The sequence below is a fragment of the Macrobrachium rosenbergii genome, chromosome 22 (genome assembly GCF_040412425.1).
Source record: "Macrobrachium rosenbergii isolate ZJJX-2024 chromosome 22, ASM4041242v1, whole genome shotgun sequence".
NCBI classification, from domain to species: domain Eukaryota; kingdom Metazoa; phylum Arthropoda; class Malacostraca; order Decapoda; family Palaemonidae; genus Macrobrachium; species Macrobrachium rosenbergii.
Window position 1 is genome coordinate 1,447,989 of NC_089762.1, and position 18,194 is coordinate 1,466,182.

The following is an 18,194-nucleotide window of genomic DNA, read 5'->3' on the forward strand; positions in this document are numbered from 1 at the left end:
TGACGCCACCACAGAAGCCTTATATACAGTAAAGCTGTCGGGTAACAGAAGAGGCCGAGTGTATTCCACCAAGCCTTTGTGAAAGTGTTTCCAATTGTCTTCCAAGCAGAAGGGACGGAATAGTTCGAGGACTTTTCCATTCACTTGCACTTACATAAAAAAAAAAATAGCTGAAAGGCTATTTATACTAACTTGTGACTGGAGAGGCCAGAGCATCTCTTCGGAGTTGGGTGGGTGGTGGAAGGGTGAGGTGGAGGAGAGAGAGAGAGAGAGAGAGAGAGAGAGAGAGAGAGAGGTTGACCGGCAGGTGGCAAGCGGAGTTTGAAGCTCAAGTGGGAGGGAAGTTCAGCCTCTCAACGGGACAGGTCAGTGCGTTGACCTCGCCCTATCTACAGGACGTCTTGCGTTATACTGGGTAGGTGGCGGTGACTGTCTCCCTCCCTCCCTCCCTTGAATAATAGCTGCAGGTGTTTCCCCCCCGGGCGGCTTTTGCGCAAAAAAGAAAAAAGGGCGAATTTAGTCTCGGGGCTGCAATATCGGGTGACAGCCCCGGGCTGGGCAGCCAGCCTTGCTTACCTTATAAGGGCCGGGGTATGGGCTGCTCTGATGTGGTCTACCGTTCTAAAAAAGTCTTCCAGTTGTTTCGTTCGGCAATATGATGAGAATGGCTGATCCGTTTTCACTGCATCCAGTTTCGTCCTCGGGAAACGATGAGCATGAGGCTAATAGCTGTGTGAACATTATGTAGGCCTTTTTAACTTTTCCGAAGTGGACCTTCTTATGCTGAACCAGAAATAATTTCGTCGGCCGTATATTGGTTCAGTTGTAAGAACGAGAACATACAACTTGACTGTTTTATATTTTGATCGAAAGAAAACATACTGTAGCCTATGTTGACCCTTTCTCTTCTCTCTCTCTCTCTCTCTCTCTCTCTCTCTCTCTCTCTCTCTCTCTCTCTCTCTCTCTCTCTCTCTCTCTCTCTCTCTCTATATATATATATATATATATATATATATATATATATATATATATATATATATATATATATAACTATTTTCTTCTTCATTTTAGCTCAGTTACTAATCTCACCACACGGAACTGGAAATTGTAATGGAATGGGTTGTATAATGATCCAGCGACGCCCTAAGGCTCCACTAAATATAGTCAGGGAAAAAAACAAGGGGCGTGGATGGTGCCTTCTGAGTCACCCAGGCCCTTCGCTGTTTAAGGGGACTCCGGTGGAAGGTAAGGGTGTGTAGCTGGACGTAAGTAAGTGGGCGGATTGGACGATGTTTTGTGGGGAGTTGGCCGAAGCAAGGAAAGAAAAAGGTCTTGTTTCCAATCTCTTGTGGGCGGAGGACAACCAGTGTCCTTACTGTTCTGACGACTGCAACTTTTTTCAGTCTCTCTCTCTCTCTCTCTCCCTCTCCCCTTCGATCACTGATGGTCTCGGGTTGTGTGTGGGCTGTTTACCGTTCTAACTTCAGACGGATCCAGTTAAGAATGTTCTCTCTCTCTCTCTCTCCCCCCTCTCTGTCCCACGTTGGGTATGTGCCAAATATTCTTGATTCCTAAATCGTGGGTTTGTCAGAGGGGGCCCCCATTACAGATGAGTGTGGGCGGAAAGAGCAGTTTTACTGGTTTGTCTTGGGCGCCTCATGATATTCAACTATTTCCTTCAAGACCGCTTTTACATCCGATGGTTCGAAATCTTATCTCCTCTTCGGAGGAGGAGCTGGTTTGAGCATTTCATTTTCCCTTTCCCTCTCACATAAATAGCCCAGCGGGACTTTTTTTTTTCTAAGTTCCCAAAAAGTCAAGCACGAACAGCGCTGCTTGATATTCCATAGGAGCAGGGTGGGGAAACAGTCATCCCGATCTCATTGTGACTGGGGGAAGGGAGAGGAGGGGTTCTGAGGGCGGGGGGGGGACTGCATCCTGCCATGCAATGCCTGGCACTGTAGCTGCATAAAGTGAAAGTTGTTTTTAACTACGTGCAATTATTCATTCTCTCTCTCTCTCCCTCCGTTTGTCACTGTCGTAACTACCATGATGAACGTATATGTAGACAGATGCTTTGCACGCTTGGTATATATATGTATCAAGGGAGTGTTGAGGACACAAGGGTAGCAATTAAAAAGCTGCAGAATTCAAGGACGTTCTAAAGAAACTGGCCAGAGGAATAATATAACACACCCAGGAAGGTGTGGCTAAATGTGGACTGAGAGTAAGAGGCAGGACAAAAAGATTGCCCGGGGAAGAATCGCAGGCGGATCAAGAATTATGGAATAAAGCTGTATATGATGTACACAGACCAAAAACAAGAGGGGAGACAGCTGTTTCCGAAATATAACGCTTTACAAACCAGTAACAAGATTTGAATGTGCTTGCAAGAGGATGAAGTCGCTAATGCTTGTAAAAAAAGCCTCAGGTTATGAGGGTAACTGGAAACCCAGAGGATGGTGCAATGTATTTTGATCTGGATAGGGGAAGGATGGAGGTAGTTGATTCGTACAGCTGTTTGGGAGTGAAAGTGACATATAATGGTTGGATCGGAGCAGTGAATCACGGAACAGGTGAATCAAGACAGGAAGAAAACTTAAATTGTCTATGGGAGCCAAGGTTCGACAGCATGAAGAGACTGTTGAGCCAACTCACTTTCACGGAAATAGAGTGTGGATGCTGAATGTGAATGAGTAAAAAGAATTAAAACCCGTGATATGAACTGCCTGTATAGGATATGTAACCTAAGAAGAATTGACAGGGTGAGATATGTGGAGTTAAGCAGAATTGGTAAAAGGGCTAGTGTTGGTGGAAATAACACGAATGCTTTGTGATGGTATGGTCATGGGGAAAGAATGGAAGACGATAAACTGATGAAAAGGGTATATGACTCTGAAGTGTTAGGAGGAAGTACAGAGAAGGAATGGCCTTAATTTCCACGAAGAAGCTCAAGAATGCAAGCAAAACACAGGTGAATGCGGCAGTCAGTGAGTGTACGAGGAACGTCTTGCTTCTGATTAGACCTCTGTGTAGGTGCTTGAAGCGGCTAATGATGCAGTAGTTTTCTGCACAACAGTTAAAATTATGATGGCAGTGACCCTTATTGAGTTATTTTCTCTGGAGCCACTGCAGTTAGGTTTCAGTAAGTCATCCCACAAAAGTAAAATATTTACCTGTGGGTGCAAATTTGATATGCATATCATGCACACTAAAGGACATACACACAGCTGTGTATGAACAGATTAAAAACGTGGTACTGAAAGCATTCATACTTATTTAACGGGATTGTAACCAAGATTCACAGAAAATTAACAAGAGCATAACTCGAAGGGGTTCAGAGCCAATTAATCATTTTTAAATACAAAGTGGATTTTAACATTTACTCTGATTCGTCTTAGAGTCATTTTGTTTACACATAAAAATGGTATAGGTACAATTTCTGTCACGTTCTTTGTCATAAGAATGACTGAATTTCCATCACCCGTTGCTACAACGAAGGAGACAATAGCATTATCTGTCTGTACTGAGTTCCCTTAAGTTAACGCTCTAATTACGCAAATATTTCACCAGAGCTTTGAAGCAAGCCCAAGTTTTTCAGAATGTAAATCCCGGATACCTTAGGCAATAACGAGATATCACCGTCATATCTGCATGCCGAACACGCAGCGTTTCTGCTGTGTCATTAGCCTTCTCTGATAAACGTCCACTGTGCTTTCACCCAGGCGACAATGTCTGGCTCAGTAACCTCATCACTTCTTTATTCCGTCATACTTTTTGGAAGTGCGCCTCACTACAAAGCCTTAAACCCAAAGGAAGAAACTCTCAGAGGTTGGTCGAGTGTTTAAGGTCACACCTGTTCTGACATACTGTGTGTGTGTGTGTGTGTGTGTGGGTTCATATCCTGCTACGGGCGTCAAGGTTGCTTCATTTATTTCTTCACCTCGATCTCAGGCTTTGGAGTGACAAGCGTATCCAGAGTATATGAGGAATAGGGAACTTGAGAAGTCATTGCAACTTTTACAACAACTACACACACACACACATATATATATATATATATATATATATATATATATATATATATACATATATATATATATATATATATATATATATATATATATATATATATATATATATATATATATATATAGGCATATATCCCTAGGCCTGTATCTTCGGTATACGATTTGGGGATGGTTGTTAGAATGTAATGATGGATATATTACTCAGTTCGAGAAAGATGACAGCAGTCATCTTTTCCTCTTTTGCACAAATGGTATCTGCAACCGGAAATATGCCTCTATGTGATTATCGTTTAATAAGCAAAACTCAGAGATTGCAGCGCTATAACTAGCCTTCCAAGATTTGAGAAACAATACCCCTCGAACTTGGCTCCTTCGGCGAGATAGCCATGCGTCTCCATTTCGGAATCTCGCAATTGAGGGCGAGGAATTATTATCAGTTATTTGTGCCGCGTATTGTATACCCCACTGAAGAGTCAGTTCTCGCCTGGCTCTCCTCATACTGAAGTATGAGGAAGGAGGTGACACGACTGGTAACTAAAGGGAAAAAACGATTGTTCATCTCGTTTCCATTCTCGTACCATACCTCGATGACTCACTTGAAATTTCGAAAAGGTAAAGGTGCGTGGAGGTTTGACCTTTCGAAAGGCAGATTTTGATCCTCTCTTTTGAAAGTTTCTTATTCATTTCAACAACTACATCTGTAAGGAGTTATAAAAGGTATAACAAGCTAAAAAAAAAAAAAAAAAAAATATCATGCCCCGCTCTGAAACTGGGTGGTGAGAATTCTGGGCGACCTTGTAACGCCCATATTAGACTTGGGTGGAGTATCATGTGGGCGGGGGTGAGGTCTGTTTATCTGCACCTTCTCACGAATCACAAACGGCTCCATCCCCTGCAGTTCCCTTCAGTTTTCTTCAGAATAATTGAGCAATTGATTACCGTAAGACTTGGTGCAACATCACAACCTTTTATGAAGTGGTCGTTTCAGCATTTCCACAAACCTCGCCATTTCATTGCATCAAGACAATATCTTACTTTTGACATTCATTAGATTCCAATTGAGTGCTTGGACAATGCTTGGATCGTTGCATGCATGCGATAAACTTTTCACATTATACCCTTGAGTTGAATAGATCATAACATACAATCATGTGTACTTCTGCCTATATTTGGGTATAATCCTTCATGATTTCTTTCTTTTCTTCAACAGAGAAATGCGGTTATTGATAGCATTAGGCTTGACGCTGCTTGTCGGCGCAACATGGGCTCAACATTCTTCATGTAAGTATGGAATCGAGGAAAATCTCAGTCCAAGTAAATATTCCACTCAAGTATGTACTGCTTTGTGTTGATAGTAATGTTAGTTTTCCCAAAATCCTCCGTTGTAAGAACAGAATAAAACAGCACTGAATGTGTAGATTGCCTTAAATTACGTTGTTTGAAATCTTTATAAATTTATACATATTGTTTAGCTTTCCTGAAACTTGACGCTTCTTTCAAGTCGTAGTCAATGCCATCTCAGATTTTTAGTTGAACTTAAAGTACCTCCTTTTTCAATCACCTTGTGAGCCCCAACAAGAGATTAATCTTCTCGTGACAATTCAGATGAATGGTAATGAGGATGATTTTTGGATCATCTAGTGTTAGAAGCCTTTATTCTGAGCATTTATCCAGGATTTGCCTTGAACAATTATTCAGAACAGAAACCTGGCAATGCGTTAAACAGAAATTTACAGGGAGGTCACTCTAACAGTAAACTTACTGGAATTTGCTCTGAAGGCGTGTTTTGGGTCTTTTGATGTGAACACTGATGTTCTAACAGATTATTAGTAAGACTATTTTTGCAATCTTTTGGGCAGTTTTCAACATCGAGAGTGCCACAGACTTACTTGCATTGCCTAGCGATCAACTCATTGACAGCGACATTGAGCATGAGGCAGTGGAGACCATTGTCGACACATCAAATACCTTTCAAAATTCGAATGAGCCTTTGGCAACTGTATTTGATTTGCCTTTTGGCGCAAGACTGCCTGGGTATGAAAGAATTCAGTATGCATACGGTTATCAAATACCCGAGAAAAGCAAAGCACAGGCAGCTCAGAGTGTAAGCTTTCCAGCAAACGTTTTATTGACCCACACTCCAGCAGAAACCAGGAAAGAAGTCATTTCGTCGTCACCTCTGCATGAGGATTCAACAACACTCGAGTCAACAGCGTCTACAACAGAGGTGGTGGTGGTAACACAAGCACCAAATCATTCATCACCAAAGACATCCATTCCCAAGGATCAAACTATTTCATGGCTGAATTCAACTTATTTTCCACAGCTTCTCAATCTGAATCTCTCTCCCCCAGAAAATGAACACGAATTTACTGCAAAATTAACAGAGCAATCCCCAGAGTCTTATCATCCACCAGAGGCTAAACTCAAAACAGAAACAGCTTTGCCATCTTTACAAACGGGCTATTTGCCTCCTGAGCGAGACTTCTTGATAGAGTCACCTCAGGCCCCTCCACTTCCACCGGCAGATTCCTATCTTCCTCCAAATCTCGGTACTGTATCAAACGTGAGTGAATCAAAATCTGAAGGTTTAACTCTCAAATCTGGCCATCTACTAGATACAGCAGAGCACAAGTCTGATTCTGCCCTACTTGAGACGTCATATTTGCCTCCAAAACCTGACCCTGTATCAAAGATTGAAAAACATGAATTGGATTTTCCTTTGCCCGAGAGCTCATACTTACCTCCTAATCCCGACCCCATTTTAGAGTTTGAGGATAAATCTGAACCTCCTTTGCCTGATATTTCATACTTGCCGCCCAATACTGATCTGGTTGCTAAGATTACGGAGTCGGTCACTAAACCTCCCCAAACAAAAATTTCAAATAATGATGAGCCTTTAATTCTTATTCCAATTTTATCACCTCCCATGAAGCCTGCTGAGGAATTTGAAATACAGAGAAATGAAGGGCTTACTGTCCTTCCCCTTAACGCTGCTCCCGCTGGAGTGATTGGAGAATATGAAAATCAGCCAGTCACATTTTCCTCTGACAGAAAAATCCCTACTCCAGCTGGAGTAGTTGGAGAATATGAAAATCAGCCAGTCAAATTTTCCTCTGACAGAAAAATCCCTACTCCAGCTGGAGTAGTTGGAGAATATGAAAATCAGCCAATCACATTTTCCTCTGACAGAAAAATCCCTACTCCAGCTGGAGTAGTTGGAGAATATGAAAATCAGCCAATCACATTTTCCTCTGACAGAAAAATCCCTACTCCAGCAGGAGTGGTTGGAGAATATGAAAATCAGCCAATCACATTTTCCTCTGACAGAAAAATCCCTACTCCAGCTGGAGTGGTTGGAGAATATGAAAATCAGCCAATCACATTTTCCTCTGACAGAAAAATCCCTACTCCAGCTGGAGTGGTTGGAGAATATGAAAATCAGCCAATCTCATTTTCTTCTGACAGAAAAATCCCTACTCCAGCTGGAGTGGTTGGAGAATATGAAAATCAGCCAATCACATTTTCCTCTGACAGAAAAATCCCTACTCCAGCTGGAGTGGTTGGAGAATATGAAAATCAGCCAATCACATTTTCCTCTGACAGAAAAATCCCTACTCCAGCTGGAGTGGTTGGAGAATATGAAAATCAGCCAATCACATTTTCCTCTGACAGAAAAATCCCTACTCCAGCTGGAGTGGTTGGAGAAATAGAAGAAGGTCCGATAAAATTTTCAGCAGAAAGAAAGAATTCACCTCCTACTGGGGCAATTTTAGAGCTAGAGGACAGTCCAATAACATTTTCCAGAGAAATAAAACACACTCCACCAGTTGGAGTGATTGAGGAGTATGAAAACCTTCCAATAAAATTTTCAAGTGAAACTGAATCCCCTGTTCCTTACGCCATTACTGGTGAAGTAAAACCAGGGAAAATTAAGCCTGTACGCAAACCTGTCGATATTTCTCCATATGCAGTTGTCCCAGAAACCAGGGACGCAGTCATCAGAGCTCATGCAAAACCACCAACAGCACGCCCAGTTGGTGTCATCAGTGAGATTACAGAAAATGCCATTGAGGCTCACAGTTATCAGCAACCAGTAGTTGTTGCTGCAATCCCTAAAGACAATGCAGCTTGTACTCAAAATCACGAATGCAGTGAAGAGGAAATATGCATGGATGGCATGTGCATTAATGCATGCATTATTGCCATAGGACTGTGCATAGGCAATGCCGTTTGCCACGCACGGCGGCACATTCCAGGCTGTGTATGTCCTGACATGTTCACTGCTGTCACTATCAGAGGCAGTGAGCAGGATCAGTATGACTGTATGCCTATGATGATGATGATGATGGGTGGCAGCAGAAGCAACAGGATCGCCCAGGGATGGGCCACATCTGGCCAAAGGTACCCACGGCCACTAGCAAGCCAGAACGTCAACGCCTTCTCCCTGCCTCCAATTGGGATCCTGAGTAAGCTGCAGTCTCAGCATGAGACAATTTCGCATGAATGATCCTGACCTCAGTCGACTTTACTCACCCATCTATTTTTTTGCATTTTCAGCATTTCCGTTTGCTCCGCTGGTGCCTGTGGCCCCACTCGCTGTGTTCCGTAAGCACCGTTGCCTTCTTTATATATATATATATATATATGATGCATGTCGGATTGACTGCATGATCGCAATAGGATTGAGGTGTCCTAAAGACAGCAGTCAAGTCAAACTTGGATGTTTAGATGTATTTACCAAGCCATTTAGGCATTTTTACTGATCATGCATCTCTGTGATATGCTGAATACTAGCAGATGACTGCTAGCTAGATATTAACTAATGGCATGATCTTAGCTGATCTCAAGATGCAGCAGATAAAAACTGCAATAATCCCACCTGCATGTTAACCAGACTAGTGTCTTGAAAGACATTATGGCTTGCACATCGTCTTCCTAATACATGTGTATTGATGTAGAATTAATGTACTTATATTTACCTTTGTACTATTCCTTGCATCAAGAGTTTAACGCAAGCCTAGATTTTAGAATGTTTCTACTAGTGAAACTAATTCACTAAAGACTTCAGAATTTACCTTCACGCATCAAGATTTTAATGCAAGCATAGATTTTAGAGTGTTTCTACTGGTGAAACTAATTCACTAAGGATTTAAGAATATGTCTATCTGCTTTCTATGAGAAAGATTCTTGAACAATCTGTCCCTCTGTGAATTCTTTAATCACACATCACACTGGAAATGTTTAAATAAACAGTGAGATCGCTGTTTAGATTCTTTTTTTTTTTTTGTCAATCTTTATCATTCCTTCAACTGTCTTGTCATCACCCAGATTCTGACTTTTCTTGCAATAGATTAATTTAAAAACCTCTCAGATAAAAGTTGCTGCAAGTATCAGTTTCTTGAGTAACCAATACTTCTGTCCTAGAACTGTAGTGTAAGGGTGCATCCACACTGTACTAAAACATGTCATAAACACACACTGGCAACTTACCGCACACGCATCACAAACAGGTTAAGTACAAGTCAACAGGCGTCTAACCAATTTTTACACAATTATATATTCAGCTTTTGCCAAAGATTCGATCTCGACTCGTGGTCGCTGACTTGTTTTCAAATTGTTTGTGACATATGCGAGACCAATGCCGAAGCGTGTTTATAACATGTCTGACTGTGGTAGTGTGAGCGCACCCTAAGAGTTTCATGTTTGACCTGTGTTACTGTCATGTTTCCAGCCTTTCCTTCTGTGGGAATACCAAATACTTATACAAGTGTCTCTTTTTTATTTTCTTTTTTTCAGGCCACATTTGTTATTACCTAATTATTGCTTGCTTCGTCTCTCTTTTTTTTTTTTTAGTTTTACCTTCTTGCAGTTATATTTCTTCTGGCATTTATAACGGTCGTTGTTTATGTAACATGAACTCAAGAAACAGATGAACAACTATTTAACATACAAATTAGCATTCAGAAAATGTCTTGGGGTTTAGTCAGCACTAAAAGCATGTGGAATAGTCGCGATGATAACTTCTAGCACCAATGCATCCGTGCAATTAAGAGTCTGCTGTAACAGATCTATAGTACACACATAGAGAAACCAGGCTAGACATAGCATTTGCGATAACCACCTGAATGTGAAAGATGCACGCGCTGGACAAGACTCACACGGATAACAATTTCGCGTCTCTTGCGGTACACAGCAAAACTTTCGGCCTTTCGTCGTTTCATTTTCAAGAAACTACCGCGTGCCTACAACTGCCAATACCAGTTCACAGTATTAAGAGCAGGAGAACAGTCTAATGATCTGATTTGCACAGGGTAACACGGCACAAACGGGAAGACTCTTTCACTCTCTTCTGCTCCACTCCTCCATTCCTAAACAACTAAAATGTCACGAGTATACTTAACACGTGCGGTTGCTAGCCATGTTGTTACCCAGCATTCACAAATGACATGGACAACATGGAGTACCTAATGGACGGGGGCGGTCTTGTTGCTAATTTTCAAAGAAATTTACTGATAATGAATCCTCACTACTAGTCTTACCCAACAGAGTGAATGTGTTGCCCCAACAGTTATTAACCATTGCTGTCATTAACATTGGATAAAAAAATTGAGCCTTATGCTATACAAAAGGGAATTCGGAATGTTAAATTCATTAACAGAAACTACGTAATCGTTATATCTGATATTTGTTTGTTTGACGTCATCTTTTTAAATACTGCAAGAAGTATTTTCATAAAAATAAAGATAAAAATATATTTTTTAAATCCTCCAAGTAATGATGGTTAATTGAGCAGTTTACGTTTTAGAACTTCCTGTGAACATTATTGGGACTTTACGATATGGGTGTGGAATAGCATGACACTCTCAACTGATGACTGTATTTGGTGAAAAGTCTTTAACTCAGCATTTCTCTCGTGCGGCCCCAACAGCCGAAAGGGGTGTGTCTCAGGGCCGCATCACGACGTCCAACATTCGACAGAGTTCGTTCAGTGGCGATCCCTGTAGTCCCTCTCCTTGTGGTCCCAACACGCGATGCGAGGTCAGTCAACGAGGCATCCCTCTCTGCCGATGCCTCAGTGACTTCGTTCCAGACGGCAATACAATCAATGGATGCAAACCTCAGTGCACTGTGTAAGTCGCCCATGTTTTCTGCATTCGACCTCGCGTTGAAACTGATTATTTCAGACAATCTCTGTGCTCTAAACCAGTTGTTTATCTATCACTTTGTTTCGTCTCAAGAGGCTCAAAGATTCTGAGGCTGTGAATTTGTTTTTTTGACAGAGATGACGACTGCCCCGACGATTATCGCTGCAGAGCAACTAAGTGCGTGCGCGTGTGTGTCCAGGGCGCTTGTGGCACCAACGCCGAGTGCGAGGCCCGCAACCATAGGCCAGTCTGTGAATGCCCCAGCAATTACCGAGGTGACCCTCACATCACCTGCACAAGGGAAAGTGAGTAGGCGCTCTTTTGTTTCGTTTCATCTTCAAGTATTTTCTTGTCAGGGTTTTGCAACACGTCCACTTTCGCGACCAAGGTTGTCGCCAGTATTGCAAGTATTGTTTTCATCCGAACACTCCATTTGCATGTGTCCTGAAGGTCAAATTTTATCTCTCAGGGCCCGAAGTCAAAGTTGCTCCCCCTGCACCTCCACTAGACCCTTGCGCACCAAACCCCTGCGGCCTCAATGCTGACTGTCGTACTCGTGGTGACCGCCCCGTGTGCACCTGCCCACTTGGTTACGAGGGTGACCCCCTTTCAAACTGCCGCCGAGGAGAGTGCATAGGTAAGGAACTTTCCTCCCAAGGTGTTGTTTTTCTCTCGGGGGGAGAGGGTGGTTGGCTTAAGTCGCTAGGATAGTTGGTTTTTCTTCTTTTCAGAAATGTAGGATACACGTTGTTGTTGCCAATTAGCTTCCAGAAAAACCATTCATTTCACAGCCATTTAACAAATAATAAAAATGTTTCACATTCTCCGTTTTCTTAATGATGATAATTCTGCAAAAATTCTTGTGAACTACACATGATTTTTTAAATTCTCATGTGGCTGATGCCTGATTTATTGGCAATTTACAAATCAGTGCCATTCCTGGATTCTGCGTGCATAGAACGTAGCTGCTGTAAGCTACGTGTATGGATTCTGTGTCTATTCATTTTCTTTCCAAGCACATTTTTTATGAGTGTCAATCAAATCTGGATATCATTAGGTTAACCTATACGGTGGTTTTTGTCCTGTCACAGGCCGTGCAGTCGAATAAGGGAGCAGATATTTGTACGTTTCAAAAAATATTCTGATTTCTTTCAGTAGCTGATGTGACTCAGAAATCATACATATTTACGTACCCAGAAACTGGGAATATAGCACTGATACTAGACACACGGAAATCTGGTCAAGCGGCCTACTGCTCAGAATCTAGGAATGTAGCAAAGGTTCTATATTCGCCAAAATCTGGATAATCTTCACGGCTGCTTGTGTTGATTCTGAGAAGGCGGCCTGCTGTGTAGGCCTACATTCTCAAAATCAGCGCGAGCAGCCACGTCAGTCTTAGCTATGCGAGAAGTATGTATACTGATTACAACAAGATGTACACTGATTATATCTGTCATGAGAAGATGTCAATTTACAATGACATCATAAATTTTGCCATCAGAAGCTACTCATAAGAAAATTGCAAAAATCGAGGACGATCAAGTAAATAATTCTTCGGAAGCATGCTAAAACAGAACTCGACAGATATGGTGATGGATATTCACGGGGTACCTTCTCCTGGGATGACATTCTCTTCCTCCATTGCAGAGAACAACGACTGCCCTGGGCACCGCGTCTGCCAAAGGCTCCGCTGCATTGACCCCTGCCAGGAGGGCATCTGTGGCTCTGGAGCTGAGTGCACTGTCAGGAACCACCAACCCATCTGCTCTTGCCCCAGAGGATTCACTGGTGATCCTTTCGTTACCTGCAGGAGATTTGACCCCCGTTAGTATACAATACCTTACAGTTGCATCTCTATTGTAACTGACACACACACACACACACACACACAAACATATATATATATATATATATATATATATATATATATATATATATATATATAAAATCAAAGGACATTGACTGCCATATTCATCATTTTAGCTGCTGAATCACAGCTATTCATCATTTAGCTGCTGAATCACAGCTGAGCCATCTGCCAGAAAAGCTCTTCAACGTCAGCCTCTTCATGCACTGACATGAAGGCTCCCCACCAAATCGACGAACCCCTAAAACACATACTGTATATACCACTCAAATTTGCATTATGCCTGTAGGCCTACTCCTGCAGTGCCTTGCCAAAGTACCTCTTTAATCTCTTCTAGTTAATACGTTTCCGGTTTCCCTCGCCTTCATCGTTCCCAATCCACCATACTGTAAAGTCTTTTTCAGATAAGACCGACTGCGGACATCTATAATTTGACAAGAATCTTGGGGAAATCGATATCCAACAATTGTCCACGCTGTCGTCTTTTCCAGTCCCCATTGCCGAAAACTGAAGTTCTGCCTTTTTTCAAATTTGTACCTAACGTATTTTCATATATCTTGACTCCATTTTTGCACTACTATTTCTTCGTGACTGGCAACAGTAATCGTAACATCAGCATAACCGCAAACAGAAACATTCAATTCATTGGGTAACATCAAATAGACATTCCTGTCTTATAGATTTCATCTAATGGCAAATCACATCTGCATTGCACACATGAAGTCATTAAACGCGATCAAAAGCTTATGGCCAGTTAATTAAAGTTGCTTTCTTGCCATTTTCAATTGTGTAAATCGTATCTCTCATAAAGACATCTAAATTGAACACTGGTCTATTTTCCTGACATTTTCATAGGCCTCCAGTTGATATGACACGTACCATCCCTTTATTCATTTTTCAAACGGTCTTACATTCGAATGTAAATTTAACATTACCTCTCCCAGAACTATTCCCGTTTTCTATTCCAGGCAGTGTTACCGATATGGCCGAGATACTCCTTCGCTGTTTAATGCTCATTTTCTTTTTCGTCTGCCACACTGTTGATACTTTTAAAGGAAACTCCTTGATCTTCAATTTAGCCCTTATTTCTACTTCACAAATATGATCTTGAATACTACTAATTCTCAATTTTAAATTAATCACTAAAGACGTCTTCTCACCATTCACCGATGATATTCTCAAGTTTTTCCTGATTAATCTCCCTAGAACACCTTATAAAGACGGATTTAACCTAAATTTAAGCAAGTTTTTTTTCTCTGAAGTTGCTCCACCGAATGCAATTCACATTTTCTAGTTTTAATGCAAACTTCGCTAAGCAATGGTCAGATCAACTTACATGCATGTTTCGAATATCATTTATAATCTCTCACGTTTAACCTCAACTAGTAATGGAGTTCAAATTTTTCCCATTATATTTCTTAGATTTTTTTTTTTTTACAGACGAACACTCGTAGCATCACAACACATCCACATGAGACGAATCATTCAAGATGGATGCAGTTCCCCACTTTGAAACAGCGTGCTATTTAGCGAAATTTTAAAATACTTTCCTATACATTCTAATTTCCATTCCCCCTTTATATTGTATCCTTGAGTAATGTATTCTCTAGACCTTGATTTGGGAAATCTCTTAGTAAAGGTTTCGCACTTTCCCCTTGGGGAATATTTTGCCAGGCATCCAACTTCAGTACACCTGAAACAACTGAGTTGTTGTCCATCATACAACGTAGTTCATAGACATCCTAAAACGGTAACTAATGACGGCACATTTTCTTTTCATTTTCCTCCTAGCCGTTCGAACTCCCGTACATGTTCCTATGAATGGACCATCTATATACTCACTGTGCCTGATCCATGCCACAAGCGAAGCCAAAGTAAATCGCATCTTTGAAAATAACGTTTCATTAGCTCCATCCGAAGTAAAACGACAACTGCAAGAGATGGCAGCACTATCGCCCGAAACACAAACTTCCTAAACCATGGATAGCTGCTAGGCAATGCTGTACTTTAAAAATACCTCAGAAAACTTGATTTGTATATATCACTGTTATCATCGCAATGTTATGTATTTATCACTGTTATCATCGCATACTCACATACCTCCCAAGAGATTTTTTTATGGAATTTCTAGCTCGAGTTCGACGGAATTTTCGAAAACTTGAACAGCGTCACCACTACGGCTTGTTTACAACTGCTTCTTCTTCTTCTTCTCACCCAGTTCGAAATTGCAAAGATATATTACACACTAGAAGTGTTTTCTTTTGCTGTTAAGCGCTGATTTCTTGTGATTTCGATTTCATGTTGATATGCATTTCGGGTTTGCGTTTTTGTAAGGTTAGGTCATTTGGACCTTCGCCCTCGAGTAAATTTATATCAGCCGTTTGTAAAAGCATGTTGTGTTTTTTCTTTTAATTTCATCCTAGCCATTTTTGATCATCCAACAAGAAAATAATGTGAAGAGATTGGTCATTACATCCCTAAGTCCATTTTTTAAAACAAGAGCGTCCATTTTACTTTACATCTTGGGTCATTAACAACAAATCTGTGAATGTTGAGTGACCTACAATACACTCCCTCCTCTCTCTCGCTTTGCCTGTTGAATATGACTAACCATAGCTCCAACGTTCTCCGCAGAGGAACTGTGCAGCCCCAGCCCCTGTGGACGCAACACCAACTGTAAGGTGCGCAACGAGCGCGCTGTCTGCTCTTGCATCGACAACTACATCGGCAACCCTCTCACAGAATGCCGCCCCGAGTGCGTGACCGATTCAGAATGCCCACACAACTTGGCCTGCAGGAATAACATGTGAGGAGTCATTATGTCTTTCGACTGTTAATCCTTTGATAGACTCGCGCTCTCTAAGCGAAATATAATTGCGTTGTGAATGATTCCAAGAGCTAGTTGCATGTTATTCGAGGTTAAATATCTCCCATGAATTTCCTGCCGTCTGAAAGCATATTTTATTTTATTAGCGTTTGAAAAACATCCATTATATCTTGCAGCTGCGTGAACCCTTGCCGTGAAGCATGTGGAGAAGGAGCCTACTGTGACGTCAGAAACAACCGCGCCGTCTGCTCCTGCCCAGAGTTTTACCAGGGCGACCCCTACAGCAGGTAGGTGGTGGACCTGTCACCAGCGTTGCACTATTGTTGTTCACTGTTACTTACCGATATCAGTGTATTTCGAAAGTTTTACCCCGAGAGAATTGCTCGGAAAATATATATATATATATATATATATATATATATATATATATATATATATATATATAAAACGTATATATATTATTATTAAAATCATTATTATTATTTCAGATGCTTTGCTGAATGTACTGCTCACGACGACTGCCCAGGTTACCAGGCTTGCTTCCAGCTGCGCTGCGTTGACCCATGCGAAGGCGCCTGTGGCTCTAGTGCCAACTGTAAAGTTGAAAACCACAAGCCTATCTGCTCTTGCCCCAAGGGGTACACTGGACATCCCTTCGAATCTTGCCGACCCTTCACACGTGGTCAGTAGAAATGTACCATCAACACAATGAACATGAGGGTATTTGTGATGTCAGTGACGTCCTTTGATAGATCTAGTTATTATCATTATTGTTATTATTTCCAATTTCAGAGGATCTTTGCAACCCCAACCCATGCGGTACACAAGCTGACTGTACCCCTGGCTTTGACAGCTCTGGTAATGACCGACCAGTTTGCACATGCCCCGTAGGATTCATCGGCAACCCACTCATCTCCTGCGAGAGAGGAGACTGTCAGGATCACAGTCAGTGCCGAGACCAAGAAGCCTGCTACGCTTACACCTGCCAGGTACGGTTCCCTAAGACCCAGTTACATTCGATGATGGCTGCGTTAATTTGACGTTATCGCGGTCTGCTGCTTGATGAGCCACTAAACCCGAAGACCTCGCGTTATTCATTCTTGTCCATCTGTCGCCCTATAAAGATCATTTCAAAAACATAATGTTTCACAGTGACAAGTACATTGCACTCAAGTATTCACCTCACTATGTAAAGTTATCACTTCCAGAAGCTTAACGTTTCTGTAACAGGTTGGACTGTGTTGTCTATTTGAATTTCTCCCCACCTGCCACGATTATTTTCACAGCACGACGACTCCCAAACTCTGAAAGCGCTTTGATAACTATTTGCCCTCCTTCCTCTGTTTCAGAACCCTTGCTACACCGACGTAGGCTCCGTGTGTGGAGAAAACGCTCAGTGCAACGTGAAGAATCACCAGCCCGTGTGTTCATGTCCTCCAGGTTATGATGGAAACCCACTTACCGAGTGCCGCATCGGTAGAGGAGGTAGCTTCGTCGCTGGCAGAATTAGGAAGTAGGCGAACTCATCAAGCGAACGAATTCAAAAGAAAAAATTCAATAAGTAACGACACTATATACATGAGAATTAAATATAAATATATATATATATATATATATATATATATATATATATATATATATATATATATATATATATATATATATATATTTACGAGAAAGAATTTACGAAATTGAAGGTGAAAGTACTCAGTAGAGAAAGTAGGCTACATACCTTTCTCTCACGGTTTCCTAGACGCAAAAGGGCTTTAACTTTTTTATTGTTTTGTGTATAGTTGACAAGGAATTTTTTTTTTTAAATCTTACTCGATCACATAACGAAGGGTCTCCTAGACCTACTTCTTTTCCTTCCTGGGTAGTTCTATAACGAGTTTCTAATTCCTTACGGTGGTAAATGTTGCATTTGTAGAAAAAGGTAAAAGAAGGAATGACGTGTCAAGATGAAGCAAATGTTTGCAATAACTCGAACTGTCACATAAAAGAACTGGCCTTTGAAAAAAAAAATAGTCTTTCTCACAATTTTACAAACTTGCGCGATTCCCTTTCCCCCTCTCCTCTGTTCCTGAATTGCATTCGAGTTCGTAAAGGACCAAAATGTTGCTGCTTTTCAAACCTCCTGTTGTTTCTCTGAATGCTTTAGACATGGTCTTATGTTAATAAAGCTTGACTTCTTCTCGTTCCGTTTAGGACGGCGTCCTTTAACATCCTGTAGAACCGCACATGAAAAAAATAAACAAACACACGCGATGGCACTATTTTAATCACAGCGTGCATTCAGTAACAAATATGGGGTTGCCGCTTGA

General features: G+C 41.4%; 1 protein-coding gene across 1 annotated transcript in view; it reads left to right on the top strand.

Moving 5' to 3' along the window:
* LOC136850336 (uncharacterized) overlaps nucleotides 1-17,527 on the top strand; it is a 29,069-nt gene extending 11,542 nt beyond the window's left edge. Inside the window, exons 2-12 of the mRNA XM_067123961.1 lie at nucleotides 5,242-5,362; nucleotides 5,854-8,500; nucleotides 10,963-11,164; nucleotides 11,315-11,484; nucleotides 11,649-11,816; nucleotides 12,827-13,003; nucleotides 15,681-15,852; nucleotides 16,050-16,160; nucleotides 16,362-16,555; nucleotides 16,666-16,862; nucleotides 17,223-17,527. Of these exons, the coding sequence (XP_066980062.1) occupies nucleotides 5,246-5,362; nucleotides 5,854-8,500; nucleotides 10,963-11,164; nucleotides 11,315-11,484; nucleotides 11,649-11,816; nucleotides 12,827-13,003; nucleotides 15,681-15,852; nucleotides 16,050-16,160; nucleotides 16,362-16,555; nucleotides 16,666-16,862; nucleotides 17,223-17,390 (4,323 nt within the window). The 5' untranslated portion in view covers nucleotides 5,242-5,245 and the 3' untranslated portion in view covers nucleotides 17,391-17,527. The remainder of the gene's footprint in view (nucleotides 1-5,241; nucleotides 5,363-5,853; nucleotides 8,501-10,962; nucleotides 11,165-11,314; nucleotides 11,485-11,648; nucleotides 11,817-12,826; nucleotides 13,004-15,680; nucleotides 15,853-16,049; nucleotides 16,161-16,361; nucleotides 16,556-16,665; nucleotides 16,863-17,222) is intronic.
* The last annotated feature ends 667 nt before the right edge of the window (nucleotides 17,528-18,194 follow it).